The following is a 23,430-nucleotide window of genomic DNA, read 5'->3' as shown; positions in this document are numbered from 1 at the left end:
AAAATTGAAAATCACCCCAAAGGGCATAATTTTGTTGAATATCTATAGCAGACTGTGTCTGGGGAAGAGAAAATAAAAATAAAAGCAGCAATAGTGATTCCCACAAATCTTAAATTAAACTGCATACAATTAGCCCTAAACATTATCATTGCATTTGTTATGAGAAATAAAGAAAATCAAACAGCTTCAGTAAATGTAAGATACGTGAACTAACACTTCAGGGTTAGGAAAAAATGGTTGTAAAACAACATCAGGGTCAGGTTCAGAAAACAGAAAAAAAGTGAACAAAAAGCTCAACTTTTCATTCATAGGGATAGAAAGGTCTGCAAATCTGATCAAATGTTGGCCACACTCCTTTTATAGATACGTCTTTTCTAGGACAAAAACAGTACTTACACTGAACTGTACATTTAAAAAAAAAACATGCTTAGACTCCATGCCTTTTGTGGGGCTATAGTATTTTATTACAGACCTGCAAGAATCAATGTGCACTTAACTTCTAACTCTTCTTTGCCCTGACATCTGATCAGTGACTCAGTCTTATAGATTCTACACAGTAATCTTGCTCTGATCTCTCCCTATCCATCTATCCCTACTGCCATCGGCTCTACTCATGGTTTCTTGCCCAGCCTAGCAATGGCCTCCCAACTGGACTCACCATCTTTTATTTCATTGCATTTTGATTCATCCTCCCCAGGGCTGTCAGAGTGAACTCTTTACAACATAAATCCAATGTCACCCCCTTGCTTAATATCCTTCAGTGGCTTCTCCTTGTCTCCAAGACATTCCAGAAAACAAGAACAGCATGAGATGGAAGAGCAAGATGTATAAAAGGCCCTTCATGACAAATCTGAGCAGGCTTATTTCTCACTAGTCCCACAAAGGGCCTTAGGTAACCTGCATGAAAGCATTATCTAATATCTTATCTTCTCATCTTTTTGACAATTCCAATCATATGAAATGTAATGGCAGATACAACAGCAAAACCTTAGATCAGGAACCCAAAGCATAATCAGATGATCTTTTAAGAGCCTGATTACACTACAGAGAGGTCAGTGTTTGAATAAGTTCACTCTGACAAAAGTATGAAAAAAGAAACTGCTTCATATTTTCCTAATTAAATAAGATTTTTTTAAGTATAGAAAAAGTACTATGACTTAGCAATTGAATGAACTGGTATCTCCCAACCTCGGTCACCATTAACTTCCTCATTAAACAAGGACCTTCCAAAAAGGGGGGAAGGATATCAGTACAGAATACTCTGAAGCCCAGTGAGCGGTCAATTCTGAGAATCTAGGAGGGGAAGTGCCGTCTTCTCATAAGAAGACCAGAAGTGGTCACTTCCCTCTATCCTTAGAACAACGTCATCCTAATGGTAGACTATTGTAATTCAATGCTTTGGAGGATGTTTATTTGGAGTTGAGAAGTCTGACCTAAATATCAAAAAAGTTCTGGCAGAGACAGAAGATCCTACAAAACCCAGCAGGGGAGCCATTCTGAATACATCCTGTAGTACAGTCTACACAGTGTTGCCAAACATAATTTTTATATGCTTGCTGCTAAACTAGTTGTTCTCCATTCTGGCTGAAACTTTGGTGGTGATTTGTCACCGACAGATTCCTGTGCCACAGAATCTAGATCAAGCATATCTACGATCTGTTATAAGGGAATAAATTCTATGTAAGAATTAGGGACAAAATGCTGGGTGGAAGCAGAATGAATGGTCTAATAATTTTATACTGGGGGAAACAGAGGGAAGACTGCTTTAAAGCCAAGCAAAGACCAACTGGATCAAGACAGTGAACTCAGCCTCTCCCTTTACCCCTGCAGCCCCAAATCCTAAATAAACATATAGGAAAAAGAATCAAACCATAATAGCACAGACAAACAAGAAAGAGGACCATCAGAGGGGCAAAAAATATGTGGAATTCCTAGAACATGGGAGACAGATGGAACTGAATTGACATAGAAATCAAAGTACAAAAGCACTGGCCCAAATTAAGAACAGGGGAAGCTACTAAAGAAGTAAGACTGTTTCTCAGCCCCAAAGCCTCAAAACTACCTCAAACCAAGAATTCACAATTAAAAGACAAGGGAACCATGAGCCAACAGAAGGTAACTGAAAAATTCTATTCTAAAACAATGCTGTTCACAGTGTTTTTAATAGGTTCTCCACGTGATTCTTAACACATACTAAGGTTTGGAATGCACTGTTATCAAACCTTAGGACAGCAGGGTTATTAGCTCAACTTTTCTCCATCCCTGGTCTCTGAGACACTAAGGGATTTACCTTCAGAATAAAGCTTTGAGAAATACAAGGAAAACAAAGGAAGGATATGCCACTGCAGAGCAACCACCTGGTATGAAAATTGGGCTAGAAAGAGAGGTAGGAAAAAAACTTGAATTAACCTCAGACCTCCTCAAGAAAAGAGGAGTTTAGAAGAAAGGGAAAAAGGATGTGTCTATGGAGAGGATGAGAGGCAAGAACCTGCCTTCAGTGAGCAAAAAGCTATTAGTAGTAATCTATGGTGGGAGACAATTCTGGTAAGGCCAGTGCCCAGAGTAGAAGCAACCACCTGTAAGACAAGCTACCCACTGCCTGGCCAAGTAGGCACAATGAAAAACCACCAAAGCACATGCTAGACACAACTTAGAATTCCAAATTAAAAGAGTACATTCCCCAAATCTACCAGAAACTGAAAAGGAAAACATAAGATTACCATCAGATCTCTGCAACAGTACATGCTAAAAGACAATAAAACAGTATCTTTCAAGTTCTGAAGGAAAATAACACTTGGTCTGTAACCAGTCTAATTATTACTCAAGCGTGAAGGCAACATGAACACTCTTTTCTTTTTAATATTCAAGGATCAGAAATATGCATGAAGAAGGGAAGAGCAACTAAAATGCCAGATATGTAGAGATATCTAAATGAATATTGACTTTATAAAACTACAGTAATGTCTTCTGGGTTTTAAATAGAGAATTCAAACAGATGACAATAGTAGCATATAAGATGGAAGTGGTAAGAGCAAAGTTTAAAATGTTCTAAATTTTACATTGTCTGGGAAAAGGGTTAAAAAAGTAGGGACCTCTGAGAGAATGAGGGAAAAAACAAAATAATGAAAATAATAAATCCAAATGAAGACAAGAAAGGAAGGAAATAGAAACATAAAATAGATGGGGACAAATAGAAAGCACATTATAAATTGTAGATTTAAACCCAAATATATAGATAATTATGTGACTAGACAAAACTTATCTTACAGACCATGGGTCAGCAAACGTTTTCTTAAAGGGCTAGATAACAAATATGTAAGGCTTGAGGGCCATACAGGCTCACATGCAACTCTGCCACCTTAGTGCAAATGCAACCATGCGCAGTATGTAAATGAAGGGTATGGCTGTATTCCAATAAAATTTTGCTTACTAAAACAGGTGCATGGGCACATATGTGAAGTTAGTAAGCTGTGAAATGATTGGATTAGTATTTAAGAAAGAACACTCAAGCAGCATAGGAGGAAAAGGCTGACACAAATGGTATGAGATAGTGACTTTAAGGCCACTTTTCTCCCATTGAAGGTGCCTGAGACATAATGGCAGCTCAGTCAATTTTTGCTGAATTAAACTAAATCCAGATAAGCAGATTTTGATCAAGTTACCTGACCTGCTCATCTGTTTCCTCAAGAGTGAAAAAGACCAGTTATTATGGAACTAAGCCACAGGGATGTTAGCCCATGTCTCAGAATCACTTGGAAGGCAGGTTAAAACATTGATTGCTGCCCCCACCCCCAGAGTTCAGCAGATCTGGGACTGGGCCTATTAATTTGCATATCTAAGAAGTTCCTAGTGATGCTGATGCTGCTGATCCAGGGACCACACTTTGAGAAGCACTGGTTTAGAGGGTTAAGGAGTTAAAGGGTGTTGATTATTCCGAGAGCCTCTAGTATAAGGGAATTTAGGGAATGCAACTTTTTTCACCTATTCTCTGTGTCATACCCTCAGGCGAGTATGATTTATAGAGCATCATGCTTTCTTGGGGGACTGGATTTCCATACTTATTCCAATGGCATAGGCCATTAAGGCTACTAATGGATTGAGGAATTAATGAAGTAGCTGGCAATGAGGCTTTGTGTATCATTAGATTCCTTGAGCATACAGCTTGGCAAAGGGCATCATGAAATGATGAGCTGTGAAGGAGTTGGAGGTTCAAAGCACATCCCTTCCCCCTTTTTTTTCCTTTTAATATGACTTGCAATATGATTTTATTGTCCTGAAAATTTTAACAATTCTTATTTTCTTACATAAATAGGCAGGTAATTTCAAAGGAAGCACAAATGCTTTTTATTTTAATTACTGTTTCTCTATAATACAAGTAACTAGTTAATGATAATAATATATTAGCTAAATTCTTTTTTCTTTTGTCCCCCAAAGACACTTTTTCCAAACACTCAACAGCAAGCTAACATTCCCAACTCAAAAAGGGAATTATGCTGGGCTCAATGGATGTCATTATTATGGCAGACAAATCAGAGGAATGAAGGTTAAACCTTCTTTTTCCTATAAATCCTTGAATATAGGTTTTATTTATTCATTTATTTAATTTTAAATAAATTACCTACCTGTGAGATTTATGTTCCGCTAACCAGTATTCATTAAGTCAACCACTTATGCGCCAATACTGGTGAGCACTATGGGGAAAATTGTATGATAAAGACTGAATTCAACAGCAAGATGTTTACCATCTATCTAGCAGGGAGAAGGAAATGGAAACAAGAAGCCAGAATGAGATGTAGAATATGACAACTGCTAGATAAAAGCGAAATTCAGTGGGAGCAGAGAGAGGAGTGATTAATATCAAGAGAAATCATTTTACCATACAGCTAAGAGCTGTTGGGGAGGGAAGGAAAAGAGGAACCTTGAAAACTAAGGTCTATAGTGGACTGACACTGCAGGATTTGGGTTGCTTTTGTCAAGGCAGCAATAAAATGCAGTCTCACCCCATGCAGAATCGTTCTGATCTCACCAGTCTAAGGATGTTACAAATAACACAAACACCATGAAATTATATGGTAAAACACAATTCTATATGCTTGTACAATAGCTCATAACATGATGTCTTCTGCCAAACAAAAAAAAAGACAAAAAACAAGTTACTTCTAAACTTCAAGTTGAGAGCATGAAAGTTAATGGCTCATGGTGCCAAGTGTGCTGAATTAAATCCTTATTTATGATATGTATCAAAGCCATTTATTCCAGTGTGTTTTGTTTGGTGAAATTCACCCAGCAAAAGGTGAGAAAGCTAAGAAAAAGTCAAGTAGTAGGCTAAAGGGGAAAGGTCAGAGAGATGAGCTCAGCTAGGCAAAGACACATAGCTAGAAAAATGGGCAGAGGTTGCTGGGGATCAGATATAAGGCTACACTTATTCAAAACAAGGCTAAAGAGTCATTGTTGGCACCAAGAAAATGTTAAAGAAGAATTACAAAAGAATTCTAGAACTGGAAAAGGCCATAGTTCAGACACAAAATGACAAATTAACAAATGTCTTTTGAAACAGACTGTGTCAACAGCCTTGTCACACTTAGTTTTATTTTGGACCAACAAATATATATACCACAGGGAAGATCTCTAAATCTGAATTCTTCTGAAAGCACCTTTTAATCCCAGCCCCAGGACACTGACTGCATACAGTATGAGCTCAATAAATAACCCTTGACTAAATGCATGCTTGTTCCTTTATTATATAGATGTATTCATTCTTTCAGCCATTTCAATACTTACTAAATATCTTTTTTATAAAAGGTATTTTGCAAAATGCAGAGGGAGATACAAAAATGTTAAAAAGATGCATATCTTGCATTCAAGGAGTTCACAATCTGGTATACAAAAATAGCTGCATCAAAAGCTTTGCAGTGATAATCACAATAAGAAAGATAAAACTACTGGATTTGGAAGGGGAGAGGACTGGGCTAGTAGAGCAAAGGTGAGGCCAGCATTTATCTTTGAAGCACTCACCTGGATGCCAATCTCTATCCCAGAACTTCCACCGTTCTTCTACTGAGAAGATCTGGAAGAGTGGCAACAGAGGATGAACTGCATGGCAGCCATCTGAGGGAAGAGCAAATACAGGACAAGAAAGCAGATATGATTCTGCTGGGATGGCTCAGGTCACAGAAGCCTGTCACGCAGCAAAAGAGCTCAGGCAGATCACCTGGGCACTGCTCTGGACCAAGGACCAAGAGTCACAGAGTCCAGACTCTGCTGGGGTAGGTCCATCATGCTGGCCTTGACAGTTCATAATAAAGTACAAATGGGATTTCTCCAAAGCCCGAAGTTTCCTAAAATTAATTTCTCGGATTTCACAGTCTACATGCAGTGCTTCTACAGCAGGTGCTGCACTGGACAGCTGTTGTGGACATGCCTGCACACTGGCTGAGACCACAGCGGCAGGGACCTAAGGTTTGTCACCTGGCTTGGAGAAGCTGCCCCGCAGGGTTTTGAGAGGACCAGGGTAGCCAGTGAGAGGAGGTAGACTCTTAAATCATACTGCATGACCAGTAGACTTCAGCCATTGTACATGGGGTGGGATGAGAAAGGAAGAAAAACAGAGATAGAAATGCACAAGGCAAGAGTGAGTTAAGAAGTATGAGCACAGCCAAGGGATTACAGGCTGAAAAGAAGGGATCACTTGCCAAGGTGAGAGAATAATGATTATGACTTAGTAGAGGCAGCTAATTTGGGGATCTAAAGTTGGAATATTGGTCTACTGCAATTTTCTGAGTGACTCATGCTCATGGTTTAAGCCTCATTCAACCAAGCAGCGATTCTATATATCAGACCATCTAGAAAATCAGCATGATCTTTGAGCCAGGAGAGCCTATTTGGTCATCCATGTCTCTGCTTGTCCATCTGTTGCTCCTTTGGCATTGGACAAATTCTATTTGTCTTTTTATCAAAGGCCCCTGGCACAGTGTTTGAGCAAAATATCTGGAGAGGAGCTTGAACAAACATCACATTCTTCCAGTATTCCCTACATAAGTAGTATTCCATAGTAGACGCATGGACTGTGACACCAGACAGACCTGGTTTTGAGTTCTAGCTCAGCACAAGCACAAGGAAAAATCACAGAACAGCAAAAATAAAGTGACCTGAACAAACACAGGTGAAAGGTGGCAGGCTGTGGGTGAGACTGGAAAGCCTCTAATGTTTCCAGCCTTTCTTTTCTGGGCCCTGCACAGCAAACACAGTGCTTCCATTCTGCACTTACTACCTGAGCTGTGCAGAAAACCCAAACAAAAGTAGAGCTTGCAAACAAATATTAAAGGCAACATCACAAACTCTTGTTTAAAGAAGCACCTCAGTGACAGTACATATCAGCATTTGCTGAATCGCAAAACAGGCAACGTTATCTACATTGAGAAAATTGATCACTGATCATATCTACTTCTCTCACAGCCAGTTTGGGTTCCATCCTTCATTTCAAGTGCATTTGAAATTTAAAGGGCAAAGGGCACATACACTCACAGCACAAAGAGCTTAAGAACAAATCTTATTATAAGTAGTTATTAAGTGTCACTAAACATTGTGACAGCTGTTGGGGAGGGAAAGAAATACTCCTAAACCACAAAATAAACATTCTCTAACTACCTTTGCATTTGCATTTCTATTTCCTTTTATATTAATGTTAAATAGCACCTGTTTCCTAGAGGAAATTTCATTATTTGAAATTGTTCTTTAACAGAGATCAAACAGAAATTCTTACTTACTTTGAAGAAAGCATTTATTAATTAGACTTAGAATTACCAAATTCTTTACTTAACAACAACAAAAAAGTCACTCTCCTTTTTGGTACTCCTGGTCCTGCTAGAGTCACCAATGTACGCTCTCGTCTCTATAAAAAAATCTTCCCAGATATGTGAAGTTACTTTGAACTTAGGTGGATTTCTAAACTCTATTCAATGCACCTCATTTTAGATCTCTCTGAATTAATGTTAGAAACCATAATGTTTTAATTACTTAATTCACAGTAGTTAAATTAACAAAGTCACATAATTTTTCTATTTGATACAGTTTAGGAAGGCTGCCTTATAAGCTTTCCAGTGCTCCAAAGACAAGCAAAAAATCTCTATTTATTATGAATATCAGATATTATTTGCTACTGCCATCATCAAAGCAAATACTAGGACACAATTTCCATTTATTTCCAGCCTCAAACCTGTAGGTCTAAAGATACCTGACAGAAACAGAATAAATCAAAGATAAGCACAAATTATCCTTAGCAATATTTGTTCTGAGACAGTATCAGCATCCAACAGCATGATAGGTTGCTGTGTTGTGTTGTTCAATTTAATTTTTAAAGAGGTGTGTATGGTTTCTCTAATACCCTTAATGAGATAAAATGTTTTCTGTATATATATGTATGTGTGTGTGTGTATAAATATATATATATATATATATATATATATATATATATATATATACACATACATACATACAATTGAAACTGCATTCATTTGTGACGTTGGGGATGGATCAGTAGAGGTATCTTCCATTTGCTGATCTGCAATGAAGAAATGGTGCCCCACAATTCGGGTTTGAAGTATCTTATCTCTAGGTCCAACTTCCCACACACATTTTTAACAGATTAAATGAGGCTTTATAGACACTCCTACTGCATATATTTATCTTGGTGAGTAGTACTTATTTGAGTTGCTATGAAAAGGAAAAATAAAAAGATATTGTGTTTCTTTGATAACTATATAAGCTGCCATGTTGGGGAAGTTCTTTTTGCTATCAACACCAGAAGTTGTTTGAAGGCCCCTGAGTACATCTGACCCTTATGAGAACTTGTCACCCATAAATTGTTCTGTCTGTGGCCTGCCCCAACCTCTTTGCCTCTTGTCTCTCAATTGTGCCAGCAGCAGACCACATGGAGAAAATTTATGTTTCAGTTAAAATATCCTGGCATCAAGTCTCCATATAAAGCTGAGGAAGCAGTGATGAAAAGTTATTGATAAAGTCAGTGCAGCGTGGAGGTGTCCCAGGCAGCCTTTCAAAGGAAGACCATCCCAAGTGGAGATAACTGCATCCTTGAGAAGAGGAGATTCAGTGTGTGCCCTCTCCTACATGAAAACAGACTGTTGAATCTAGAGCCCATCCCTTCTCCAACAGCCATTAATGGACTCCTTTTACTGCTCAGGTTTCTAAAATGGTGGCCACAGGAAAAAAATCACCTAAAAGTGAGTTCAGGGATTAGTCTAGTTACAGAAAATTTAGAGTTTCTAATCCCAAATGGCACCCGTGCTATGCACCTTTGATAAAAACAAGCTCTGGTCAAAGGATTGGGACTGAATCATAACTGTGCCACCGCTGTGGCCTCACACTACAATATTAATTGGGATATTGCTTCTGGATTATTGAGGTGGACTTCCTTTCAGAGCTAATAAATGGTCATTATTTATTCAATGATCTCTTTGTATTAGAACAATATGTAACTTATCCAAGTTTACTTGCTTCGTTGTCAAGAAAACATTATAGCAGCCACTACCCCTTCAGGAAGTTGTTTTGAAGGTTAAAAGAAGGGTTAGCACAGTATAACTGAGGCACTGGAAAAGCTAAATAATGCTACCCTTATCCGTCAATAAGACTGTTCCAAATCTTTACCACCCTTCAACCGTCACCCCAAACCCTCACATTCTAAAGACAATTGAGTCTTTTACTTCATCTAGACAATAGGGATTACTGGGTGTGAACGTCCTCAGCTTCACTCTCCCCCTCTCCACTTGCAGCTCCACAGACAGTTTAAACCATTTATGTTCCTAGGTACTCGGAAATCATAGCTACAGATCTGTTATGTAACACAGTCATAGAAAAGCAAATATATTACTATATGACAAACTGCTTTTTAAAATACTTTCATAACTGTACTTAAAATATTGTTTCCTTTTAATTCTGCATAATTTGAGTATTTAAAAACTTCCCTTAGGAAGACTGTTGCTGCAAAGGAGAGGCTAGGCCTCCCTATAATTGTGCCTAAGAGCCTCCTCCCAAATGCCTCTCTCTTGATCAGATGTGGCCCTCTCTCTCTAGCTAAGCCAACTTGAAAGGTGAAATCACTGCCCTCCCCACTACGTGGGATCAGACACCCAGGGGAGTGAATCTCCCTGGCAACGTGGAATATGACTCCCGGGGAGGAATGCAGACCCGGCATCGTGGGATGGAGAACATCTTCTTGACCAAAAGGGGGATGTGAATGGAAATGAAATAAACTTCAGTGGCAGAGAGATTCCAAAAGGAGCCGAGAGGTCACTTTGGTGGGCACTCTTACGCACAATATAGACAACCCTTTTTAGGTTCTAATGAATTGGGGTAGCTGGTGGTAGATACCTGAAACTATCAAACTACAACCCAGAACCCATGAATCTTGAAGACAATTGTATAAAAATGTAGCTTATGAGGGGTGACAGTGGGACTGGGAAAGCCATAAGGACCACACTCCCCATTGTCTAGTTTATGGATGGATGAGTAGAAAAATAGGGGAAGGAAACAGACAGACAGACAAAGGCACCCAGTGTTCTTTTTTACTTTAATTGCTCTTTTGCACTTTAGTTACTATTCTTGTTATTTTTGTGTGTGTGGTAATGAAGGTGTCAGGGATTGATTTTGGTGATGAATGTACAACTATGTAATAGTACTGTGAACAATCGAATGTACGATTTGTTTCGTATGACTGCGTGGTATGTGAATATATCTCAATAAAATGAATTAAAAAAATAAAAATAAAAATAAAGTAAAAACATTACTCTGAGAAGAGGCCCACAGGCTTCACCAAAACTCCCAAAGGGATCCAAGATACAAAAAAGGATAGGAAACGCTGATGCAGAAAAATTTTAAATGTCCACAGTTTAATGCAAAATGGGAAGTTTGGGATATAAAGTATGTGAATCAGTGATTTCAACCACATATACACCTGAACAGAAATTTAAATGAATGAACAAAAATGAGAACAAAAACATTATGTTTAGACTAGTGGAATCCTGAATTTTCTTTTTCAATGTTGTTTTTTGTTGTTTGTACAACAATAATAATAAAGGATGGGGCATAAACCATGGTATCTTTGGAGCTATTTTTCTCATAACATTTCAGATTCATAAGAACTTAATGGAAGATTTGCTCCCACAATGAACCAAAGACATCACGTACTCCCTCTCGGATTTCCTATCTTTCCAGCCAGCTCTGAACAAGTCCCTAAGAAGGCGGCCAGGCTGCAAAAGAGGAGTATAGCAATTCCAAATACGTGGATTTTCTTCATGAAAATAACAACACATTATTGAAATTATCTAAAATGTTTTTCTGTCATGAAAAATTGGCTGACCAACTCCAAACAGGTATTGGACCGCCCAGCAATTAATTTGTTAGCACAAGGGTGAAAACATTAACTTCTTTTAAAAGTTCGTATCAGTTAAAGGTTAAATATTTTCAGATGCTAGGTTGCATCTTACTTATTCGTAGCATGGCTTTCATAATGAGTTTTTCATTCCCCTTCTATGTCTTAATGGAATTCTCTCAATATTTAAAAACTCCATTTCTGTGAGATCTTTTCAAATAGTGAATTACCCAAACAGATGTGTGAAAGATGTGTTCATACTTTAAGAAACGTTTACTGCTTATATCACAGCTCATTGGCAATCATAAAATGAAAGTGTGGTCTTCTATCATTTTACATTACTTTTTTTAAAAGAGGAAGATAATCCATTTAGTGAAATTCACACACCTCTACTTCTCTCATGTATATGTGTATATATAAATATAAAGAGAAATTCATCAAGCTTTAGGATAGTATAATATAAGCTACTTCTGTCTACCGTTATCCCTCAATAAGCCTGAGAATATGTATATTTTAGTACTACAATTTTGAGGCCAAGTTGATACTTTTCAATGGCAAATTATAAAGAAAAAAAACATTATTCTTTGAAATGCTTTTCAAACAGCCCTAGTCAGATTAATGCAGAAAGAGTTCAAGGCATCCAGTTTTTTATAATAAAGGTAACGTTTGGGACTCATAATGTTTGCTGGCATCTGAGTGGGTTTTCAGATTAACTCAAACACCTTTACCCATTCCTCCCAGAGTAGAGCCACTGATGGAGAAGCTAGTTTGAGACCCAGTTCTCCCACTAAATGGTTAGTACCTGGGAAGTTCCTTGTTCCTCTGAGCCACAGTGTCTATATATGTGTGGCCACTCTGGGGATCAAACAGGATAATGGATACAGAAGTGCTCTCTAAACATAACGTGTTTAAAAAACAAAAAACAAAAAACAAAAAACATGACTATTGTTAGTATTTTCTTTAAAAGACAAGGGGGGAAAAGAAACAGCAGGTGGCAACACTCTGGTTTGTTTCAGGCTGTCAAAGCAAAGGACATAAATGCTTGAGTATAAGATCTTGAAGCAAGATCCCAATGGGGCAGAAAATCAGATAACTCCAGTAAACAGGGGAAATGTATCACCAAAGGACAAAGAAAGAGTAGGATTTAAACAAGTAACCCTTCACAAAGCAGTGCAGTAGTATTTGCTGAGCCTTGTGGTCAGAGCTTTGTGTTCAGCACAAGCACTAACAACTTCCCCTGACATAATCGGAACCAGCACTGTTTCTGCTGACACTGTCCCAGATGAAAACCAATAACCCATTCTTTGATCCTCATCTCCCATTCCTATTGCAGGTGTGATGACTACAACTTAACCCTTTATCACTAGCATATATTTTTTCAGATTTATTTTTATCAAGGGAGAGGGGAAAAATCTCTTTGCCAGATTCACTATTTTCACCAGGATGTTGAAGATATTTTCTTTGTCTTTCCTGCTGTAACCATGTTTATTAAACTTTTTTTCAAAAACAAGTTTTCCTTTTCCTTGGGTGAAAAACCCTTTCTTTATTTAAATGATTTAACTGAAGTGTTTTAGTAAATATTTCTAAAACTCTATATTAGTATGGTGAAGTTATTTTATTCAATTACTAGATTTACGTAAAGTTTGTCAAAGTGTTATAGAGGTTTTTCATATCCTTCTCAAATGAACAACATTTCACACTGGACTTGTACTGGGTTAAAGTAAAGCCACTCCTTTGAAACTGAGAGTTTCCACTGAAAAGCATCTGAGAGCCTCCAGGAAAGAAAGTCACCTGTTCAGGTTCATTTTGAAATATTCATGAATTCAGCAGAGGATCAGATCAAAAATAGAGCCCCCAAGCAGTAGAGATGTTTTCTCCCCTCCAAGTCTTAGGATTTATGATGGTCTTTTCACAATTTGGTCCGCCTGCTCATAAAAACGCTTCTATACTCTACCAGGATTATATCTTCACATTTTCAAAAAAGTTTTACCTAATGAACAAGAGAAGCATATAAGGAATGTACAATTAATTCTGACCCTTGCAAGTAAAATGTAATTATCAGTAGCCATATATGAGAAATGAGATGATATTTTGTGCCTATTTTTGAAATTGCCTTTTGGGCACACTGGACACAATGGCTCTGAATGTGAATTAAGAAATTTGAACCTAATCAGAAAAGAGTGAACTCAGAGCTAAGTGAAGGAACTTGGAAGGCTACTTTTTTGGTTATACCCATATTTTCGAATAGAACTTGGGAGGCAATCTCAGTCACTTAGCATAGCTAGCATATTGGCAGAGTTAAGAGAACCAAAAATTTCAGAATTATGGCTGACTACTAAGTAACCCTAGAAAACATGGTTCATGCACTGGAAACCTGCAAACCCATCCTGAATTATCAGTCAATCAGCCTGCTCCCTCACCCTATAACCTGTACCACATATTTTCTGGTATCTTCTTCCCTCTCCTCTTTCAAATACCACAGAATTTTAGACCAGAGAAAATCTTAAGAGATCATCTACGGCAGGCCCTTGTTTAATGAGAAACGACTCTCAAAAGGGGGTTGGATTTGTTTAAAGTCACACAACTCTATCATCAGCCCTGCTCCACTATTTCCCAGGCTGTCCCCTTTCTAATATAAAGAGTCTTAGGAAATAAACTCTTTTGAGTCAAAGAAAAACACGCTTAGGAAATTATGCATGTTTGGGGCAGAGGGGAAGGGGAACAGACTACACATCTAAAAGACAAGTGGAGATTGTGCTACTGTTTTGACTAGCCCACTACACTGAACTTTCAGGGGGAAGGATGAAGGATGGATCATTTAAAAAAAAAAAAAAAAATCTAGCGCATTCCAAAGCCACACCAAACTCTAAAGCAAGGGAAGCTTAACCCTCCGAAAACATTTTAAACCTAATGAAATTAAAAGTAGCACCACAGGGATTATTTTTCTTAGCAAGAACCCACAAGCAATTTACTTGACAAGAGGAAAAAATTCAAAGAAATCCTTTATCACAAAATAGCTTCTTGAATCTTTCCACCAATAAACCTTCCATCCATCCAAGAATGCCTATCCTCTGCGCTGATAACAAGCTGTGGAGATAAATATTTTATTTTTTCTATAAAACCCAAAATGATGTTTTCAAATAAAATAAAAATAAAACTACTACATGCCACTGTCAAAAAGGGTCGTAGAAGAGGTAAATGTCATTTTAAAGGCCGCATGTTACAATATTTAGGAGAAAGAGTCTTCTTGTCAATCTGACAGAAAGCTCTGAGGAGGTTGTAAGTACACCCATCAAATTTTCATCTACCTTGGGGCTGAACATCTGTTAAGAAGGAGCTGGAAGGGCTGATGGTTAAGAGCAATGGGCAGTAAGGGGGTTACAATCAATTGCAAATATGTGGCTTGACAGAGAGTCTGCAGGGATTCTTTCATGAAGGTCCATTGGTAATGGGTAGGGTAGGCCACTGCACTCTGCTTTAAACTACCATTTGAGCTAAGCAACTGAAGCCTTTAATAGACCATCAAACTCCGTTCAGAGAACTCGAACCTCTTACTCCAACCCTAGCAAAGAAGTACTCATCCAATCTTAGCAAAGGAAAGGCCAACCCAGCAAAACATGGGAAGGTTGTTTTTTTTGTTAATCTAATTTAAATAGCTTCCATAACCCCACCCATTGGGAATTACATTCAGTAACTTTTTTTAACAAGGAAAATTTGATTTTAAAGGAGCTTATGGGAACATTTAACTTGGACTGGAAAGGTTATTTGCTCAATGTTAGGCTAAAAGCCAAAATCCACTTAAACCAGAAATGATTTTAATATTATACCTCACAAGAGTATTGTGTCATGTGAGTTGGCAGTGGCGTTAAGCAGCGTAGTGAAGTTATGACTTCCCCCAAAGACTCATTAAAATGTATTATTAAGAATAAAAATATTCAGAAAATCCAAAAGGAACCCATCTGTACTATCTCAGAAACAGTAAAAATGCTTTCCAACTTATCACTTCTTCCGCTCTGCTTCCTCTACAAATGCCACTAAGTAAATATAGTGAACATCTTGATCCGGCTGCAAGAAAGGATGAAAATGCCTTCAAGTTGTGTGCCACTATGATGCTCTGTATATAAGTTTTCTCTTAAATGTGTTTTGGAAGAAGATATTATGAATCTAAGTTACTGTAAAAAAATAACAAGCCTGTGAAGAGTCCATGATTTTATTTTGTTTTTAAATATGTGAATTTTATTATTAAATATATTAATATATATATGTGAAATTAGAAATATTATCTAGAAGAGAAATAAGTTTTTCCATTTCTAATTTTTATAATTCTAAATTTTAGTAGCTCTAATATTTTTCTTCTTCCTTCCAGTTTTGATTTTTAATTCAATGTCAAAAATTTTCTCCTCACCAATTCTTGAAAATCTTCCCCCACCCCTTTAATTAAAAAAAAAAAAAAAATGTAATAACCTCATTTAAGTCAGGAAAATGTGCTTTAGAAAGCTCAACAAAGTATCAGTTTCTTACACAATCTTGCAAGAATGTGAAAACACAGTTGCAAAGAAGTTCCAAGCTGCTATGGAAACATTTCCTTTTTTTTTCAAAATAACAGTCCTCCCAGCTGAAAACTGCTGGCATGCAAGCTCCCCATTCAAACCCACTGACAGCTTGTGGAGTGGACAGATGAGGCATGGAAAATATTTTAAATTAGTTCATTTATCTTGTTGAGAGGTAGGAAATGGCAACAAATTTCTCACATAAAGAAAGAATAGAGAAAGACAATGCACCCCTAGCAATGTGTAGCAAATTTAGTTCATTAAGTCAAACCCTTCAGACTATTTCATACTGCCTAATAAACATGCTGCCACATCACGTATCTTGAGAGAATTGTTTTATGATGAAAAGATCCGGAAAGATGGCTAGAAACTACTGACTAATAATCAATTTTCAAAATTTGGATTCAAATTTTAGAAGTCAAATCATTTTGAAGTCAATGTTATCTCTTCTGACTGATCCCAGGGAAACCTTAGGTCATTATGAATACTGATTAATACATTTAGAACTAAGTAACAAAGAATTGGAAATTCTTAAAGAACAGCTTAGAAATACCACATTTTAGGATGAGCCAGGAAAAGATGGATTAAGAAGAGGATATGACCCTACCCTAAAGTTGAATGGACAAAATGGCCTGTGGGTAGACCCAGGTGTTCTAGGTCCCCATTCTAGAGTCCACCCCTCTTGGTATTCTGGTCCCAGGGCTCCCGCCCATCTGTGTGCCTGCCACTGCCACTGCTTAACAAAAAGGGAGAGGAACACCACAGTGGCAGTTTGCCTTTTCCAATTCACATGTCCATTTGCCTTCCAGGCAGGATAAAGCCGAGGCTACAGACCTGGAGATAAAAGCAAGTAAGCAGATACAGGGGGTCCAAACTTAGTCTTTGGATGGGATTGGGACTGGTTGCATCAGTATCACTTGGAAATCAGGGCATCTTGTTAAAAAGACAATCTCCCCTGCTAGAAATTCCGATTTGTAGGTCTAAACTGGAGTCCAGAAATCTGCATTTTTGGTATGCATGCCCAGTGATTCTAATGGAAAGCCAGATTTGGAAATCACTGTAGCATCTCAAACCAGTCTCCTTACTGAACTAGAAAACAACAGAATTTGTAAAAACTATACATACCCTTGCATAATTTTCAGTAGATGTGTAAATTTTTTTTTGTTGTAAGTTTAGATAACTGCAAAGTTTAAATTCCTTGTGTATTAAATACTGACACTTAGAAATAAAACTATAGCACATTTCTAGATGATGACTTGATACTTCCATCATCCATTTAAAAGAATAAAAGAACAGGCTCTTCTTTAACAGATTTTATATTGTTCCTTATTCCTTTTAATTTTATATTACCTCTAGTCCACTTTCCCCACAGAATTTTATCTTCATATAAGATAAGACATTTTTATGCTTGAAGCTCTTTTGTTGACCATTCAACCAGAATCCTCTGTAACAAAAATATGTATGTTAATTGATGCTTATTTTGTAAAATTTCTGATGCCAAGGCTCTAAGTTTAAAAAAAATCTCTGATTTGAATTATCATTACACTTATTTTTAATTCACAATGCATCAAAGTACCATATATATTTCAATATTGGTAATCATTAAATCAAAAAAAGCAAATTTTATTGGAAATGTATCTCTTACCCAGATAGATGGAAATTTTTAAAATTAGTTTATGTAAATGTAGGTGAATATTACTCACTGATACAGTGAGACAGGTTTCAGTGTCATTTTAATTCTAGTTTCCTGGAAAAAATAGTGCTCATATTAAATGGATGGGAAGGGAAGGAGTTTTGTCACAGCAATATCTCTCAGTTCTTTTGAACTCTTTCAGAGTTAAATGCCTTAATGCACACCAGTCACTATCCATCATTATTTATCAACTAACATTGTTTGGGTCCTCCTTCAATTTTCTTAAAAGCATAAATTTGGAACCACCTGAGTTGCAAAAAGATTTATTACCAGCCATTACATTCACTTGACATTTCCACTTTACTAAAACCAGTATTTTTACACTGCTCCTGCTTTTGGCATTTCAAAGGTTTTCCATAGCAGAGCAGGGTGCCACACACAGTAAGATTACAAATGGATGACAGTAAAATAAAGTAAGAGACTGATGTGAATAGGAGGACAGGAGACCCCACAGGTCTGCTCTCACACAGATCAATTTTAGGAAAAAGTAGTTATGGAAGCAAAGGATCTTGAAATAAATTATCCTTATAATTACCCTTCCAAAGAGTACATGGGTACATGTATGCCAGTTGGAAGATCCCTCCTGGATGATTCTGCACCTGTTGTCCAGGATCCCAGGGTTCTTCTGGTGACAGTGTAGCAGTTATCCAAGGAGGGAGACAGAAGGCAGAGAGCATGCTGCCTGCAGCTCAGATAGAATAAAAGGCTGATCAAGGTGATGCCTGGGACAGCATTTATACCCAAGGGCATGGTGGCAGGTGGGGGAAGGGAGAGAATGGCACTGGGCCTCTCTCAGAGCAGGCCTATTCCGACGTGGACACTCCTGAATGCCCCGACCCTCACTTTTCTACAGGGATTCCACTGAGAAACACAGCAAAAATGTGGATAATTCTTCCCTTCTGTGACAGAATGCACATTTATTCAATAGAGTAATGACTATCTGATGTGTGTGCTGCAGCAATCAATCTACATAAGAAAACATACAACCAAATGCTGTGTGGCCTACCTCAGAAATTCACAATTAGGAACAGCAGAGTTTTAAAATATGGAAATATCCACCAATCCTTAAATTATTTAGAAAACTTTCCTGCTTGCTATAAGAATCAAATATTCCAGAGAAGAATAAGTTTTTAAGATGAAAAATAATAAAAGAAAGAAAAAGGAAAAAAGCGAAGTTCCTCTCCTGCATGCTCCATTCACTTCAGGAGAGGTTAACGTACCATACCAGTGGGGAGCACCGTTTTCTATAAATGCTAAAATTATCCCACCATGTGGTCTGATAAGAAAAACATGACAGGAAAAAAAAAAAAAAAAAAAAAAAAAGCCCACACTACTATGAGCAGGGGGAGCCAGAAAGCCATAAACCTAAAACCCAGCCTCTCTCCACAGGAGCTTTCACTATGCTGCCATCCTCAAGGAAAATTAAATGTCATCCACGGGACCTAGAGCTGCTCTGGGGTCAGGCATCATGACCCCATATTTCACAGTGTAAAAGTCAGGTTAACCAACAGATCAGAAACAGCCCATTTTCCCCTCCTTTTTGTTGTTACTCTCCATTCTCTCTAAACAATTAGAATTTATTAAAATCAAATTTCAGCAATCTTTATTGACTCTTTGAAATAAAGAAAGGAGAAGGGAAAAAATCCTTGAATACAGAATTTTGAGCTGAAAGGAAGCTGGAAGAACATTTATTTAAAAGATGGGGCAACTGAAGCCTAAAGAAGAGAAGTGCCTACCCAATATCACACAACCCTGGCCAAGAGCCCAGGCTGCCCCTGGCAGGCCACCACTCTCTCTCCTCTACCACGTTGCTCCCAGGGCACTTCCCTTGTTCGATTGTGCACCTGCCCGTCAGCTTTCTTTCAGGTCTCTAATGTGCTTATCTCCTTCCCACCTTGGGGTCCTTGAATATACCACTCCCTTTATCTGGGTAACTACCCTGCCCCATCCCTACCCTGATCTTGACTACTCCTACTCATCCTTTCATTCTTAAATATCATTTCTTTTGGGGCCTTCCTTGACCTCCAAATTAGGTTAGGCTCCCTCAGGGACATTCTCTCAGCACTATACTTTTTAAAAGTGAATAATCGGTTTCTTAACATATCTCGCCTCCTAGACCTATGAACTATAAGAACTTTGGAACTCATATCTTCTTTTTTCATCCTTATAAGCCCTGGTAATTGTTCAGGACCTGTTACATGGTAAACACTCATTAAATATTTGTAGATAAAAGTTAATGAATATTTATTACACATCAGATGCCAATGAGAGGGTCTCATATATACTATTCATTTATTCCTTGCCAGAACTTTATGAGTTAGGCACTAGTGTCATTACCAGTTTACAGATGAAGAAATGAGGCACAGAGGAATTCAGTAACTTCACCAAGATTACACAGCTAATAAGTGGAAGGATTGTTTAAAATATATACAATGTGACACTGGGTTTCATTTATTATAGCAGCTTTCTGAAGATCATGCAGACCTATGGGATGACATCATCGGTGCTTTGAGCAGGTATTAAAGTCCTAGACTATGAACATGGTGGGCCCTATTACAGGGCCCTACATGGCACTTTCCAAAAGCAGATGATAACAGAATTTATGGTGATGACAATCATTTGTGCTTTGGTAATAATTCCACAAACCATTTTAATGGCTAACAATAAAAAAAGGTTTGTTTCTTGCTCATGTTCCATGTGGACTGTGACTCTACACCAGGTCTTCTCTTAATCTGGGATCTAGGCTGAGGAAGCAGCCCTCATCTGAACCATTCCATTCCCACAGATGGGAAAACAGAGTGGTGGCGGCATCACACAGTGGCTCCTAAAGCTTTGGCTTTACTAGCAGCACAGGTCATTATCGCGCACAGTTAATTTAAAGCCCTGAGCTCATCATTTTCTTTCCCCAAGTTCCCCAGCACAGTTAGAAGCAACCAACTAACTCCATTGAATTCCTTGTTTTCACTTCAATATTCTACAGCAGCCAATACTTGGGCACCCAGAGTCTTGCTTTCTTGAGGCACTTGATTACAGATACATAAAGGTAATAATTTGAGTAACTCTTTGCCACCACGTATCATAGACTACCAGTTGAATCTTTCCTAAAATTCTCCACAACATTTTGGTCCTCTCTCTGCATAATTCTTTTATTTCTTCAGTCTTCTCCCAACTAAATAACCCCTTGTTGAAAGCTTTGACTCAAATTCTCATAGAGCTACAGTGGACAGAACCTCTCCTATCTCACCTTCAAGAGAAGGGAACATTAAGGGAGCTGATATGGAAAGAACATAATCTGTCCAACAGTTTTACTGTTTAAATGATATTACCTTGTCTCATAAAGAACTTATCTTCCGTTTTGCCAAAGGCACTTTACATGCAGTAATTCATGATTCCTTATGTCCCGGATATTGGACATGATTATCTCATTTTACAAGTAGCAAATATTAGATACCCAAAGATTAAATTTTTTGCCTAAAGTTTCATAGCCAGCAGCAGAACTAGGAAAAGTTTCCCTCCTGGTGTTCTTCCTTTTGCTTATAAATGCTAATCTAGACTTTCTGATGGATCATCTTAAGCTAAAGTAAGACACTGCCAGATAAATATCACTCCCCTACCTCCATGCATACACACAAACATATACACATTCACGTAAGTGAGCATAAAATATTTGCTCGGAAATGTGTGTCGGAGGGGGCTGGAAATCCTCCTGAACTGTTGAGTATATGCAGGCTGATGAACTGAGAAACTCTACTTATTTAATAAATAATGAAATACTATGAGCCCTTCTTCATGAAAACAGACAATCAGGAAACTGCAGGTCATCCCTGCTTGAGATTCAGGTTTAACCCATGGCTGGAAACATTAACATTAAATGAGGAAAAAGCCCTTAATGTTTGGTGCTATATTTTATCATTTATCCCTATATCTGACAATTTCCTTTTATTACATACAACTTGATCATTTGTTCTACTGAGCAATACACAGGAGTTTCTTTTGTAAGCACTCTGTTTCGCTCCTGAAAATGCTTGACAAACTTGCCAGCTTTGTTCTTTATTCCCTGTAGATCTTCCTACCAGCAAGGAAGTACTCTAAAGCAGTTAGGATCTGGAGCAAAGCATGACAACCAGTAGTCTTGAGATGAAGTGTCATGTCAGCAGACAAATGGTGGCTGCAGGAGTAAAGCAGAATGTCTCAGGAAAAGACTGCCTGCAGCTCTCTGGAGGTACCCTGGGACTCCCCAGTAGGAAGCAATCAGAGTTCTGGGCCTGAAAGTAGCTACACAAGACGCTCTATCCCTTCCAGAGCTCTGGAAGACCCACTGAGGGTTTGTGGAGTCACTCTTAATGGGGGCCCTTGACCCTAGTGTCTTATCTTAATCATAGTATTAGTGACAATGGGCTTTCCTTATAACTCCTCCTGGGTCCCACATGCTAAGAATGCTGAAATGAAATTCAGGTTGGCCTTGAATCAAACACACACTACTCCTAATGGAACTGTTGGTTTGGGGCCCTTGTGCCATTCTCATGGACTAGCCTGGAGAGAAAGTATATTTGGACAATTCAAAGATTGTTCATTCATCATTTAAACCTTTTCTCAGTACAGACTTATGGGCCACGTGAGGCTATAGTGATGCCAAGATAAACAAGTCGCAGTTTATTCCCTGAAGGAATGACAGATCCTCCAAGCGAGGAGCTTTCTTTTAATGACTATGCCAGTTTGAATGTATTGTGTCCCCCAAACACCATTATCTTTGATGTAGTCTCGTGTGGGCAGATGTTATCAGTGTTGATTAGATTGTAATTCTTTGAAGTTTCTTTGGAATGCACCCCACCCAGCTGTGGGTGATGACTCTGTATAATTTCCATGGAGATGTTGCTCTGCCCATTCAGGGTGGGTCTAAGTTGAGTCTTCAGAGCCATATAAATGAGCTGATGGACAGAGGGAACTCGGTGCAGCTGTGAGTGATGTTTTGAAGAGGAGCTACAGCCAAGAGGGACACTTTGAAGAAAGCACAGGAGCTGCAGATGAGAGACAGTTTGAAGACGGCCATTGAAAGCAGACTCTTGCTCCGGAGAAGCTGAGAGAGGACAAATACCCCAAGTGCAACTAAGAGTGACATTTTTGAGGAACTGCAGCCTAGAGAGGAGAAAGCCATTTTGAAACCAGAAGTTTGGAGCAGATGCCAGCCATGAGCCTTCCCGGCTAACAGACGCCATTGGCCATCCTCCAGTGAAGGTACCCGATTGCTGATGTGTTACCTTGGACATTTTATGGCTTTAAGACTGTAACTTTGTAATCAAATAGACCCCCTTTTATAAAAGCCAATCCATTTCTGGTGCTTTGCATTCCGGCAGCATTAGCAAACTAGAACAATGACCTTCTTCACAGAGCTACCATGAGGCCTTTCACAAGGACAAAGGCCCAGGTCAACCAAAAGACATCTGATGTTTAAACATCATTCACCAAAATACCTTCCTAAAAAATCCCTTTTAGCCAGCAATTAGCTCTTCAGGTTCCTGCTATAAGAGTTTCTGAAGGATTGGAGGAATTTACGATGTTCACCCTGTCCCTCAAGTTACTGAGGTAATACCTACCTTCCTTACTAGCACCAGGTCCATCTTTTACTGTTTGCTACTCTGCACTCATCTCCAATGCCTTACACACTTGTTTTGCAGACTTTGGAAACCTGAAGAATTCCTTCCATCATCATGAATAGATCTATCTTCATATTTCTTCATGCAGTGCAATTATTCTACATCCCATTTCCCCCTCATCCCTGCAGGCTCTGGGACCACAGGGTG

At 38.4% G+C, this 23,430-nt stretch overlaps 1 protein-coding gene across 10 annotated transcripts in view; it reads right to left on the bottom strand.

The window, feature by feature from the left end:
* Nucleotides 1-23,430, bottom strand: part of KDM4C (lysine demethylase 4C) — a 517,981-nt gene that overhangs the window by 85,627 nt on the left and 408,924 nt on the right. The window contains exon 17 of one of the 10 annotated variants that reach the window (XM_037798524.1): nt 6,036-6,108. The exons of the other annotated variants lie outside the window; for them this stretch is intronic. Coding sequence (XP_037654452.1) covers nt 6,055-6,108 — 54 coding nt within the window. The 3' untranslated portion in view covers nt 6,036-6,054. Of the gene's footprint in view, nt 1-6,035; nt 6,109-23,430 lie in introns of those variants that run through there. 10 annotated transcript variants of the gene reach the window in all.

This window comes from Choloepus didactylus, chromosome 10, assembly GCF_015220235.1.
Source record: "Choloepus didactylus isolate mChoDid1 chromosome 10, mChoDid1.pri, whole genome shotgun sequence".
Lineage (NCBI taxonomy): Eukaryota > Metazoa > Chordata > Mammalia > Pilosa > Megalonychidae > Choloepus > Choloepus didactylus.
Note: the sequence above shows the minus strand (reverse complement) of the source record. Positions and strands in the feature narration are given on the sequence as shown.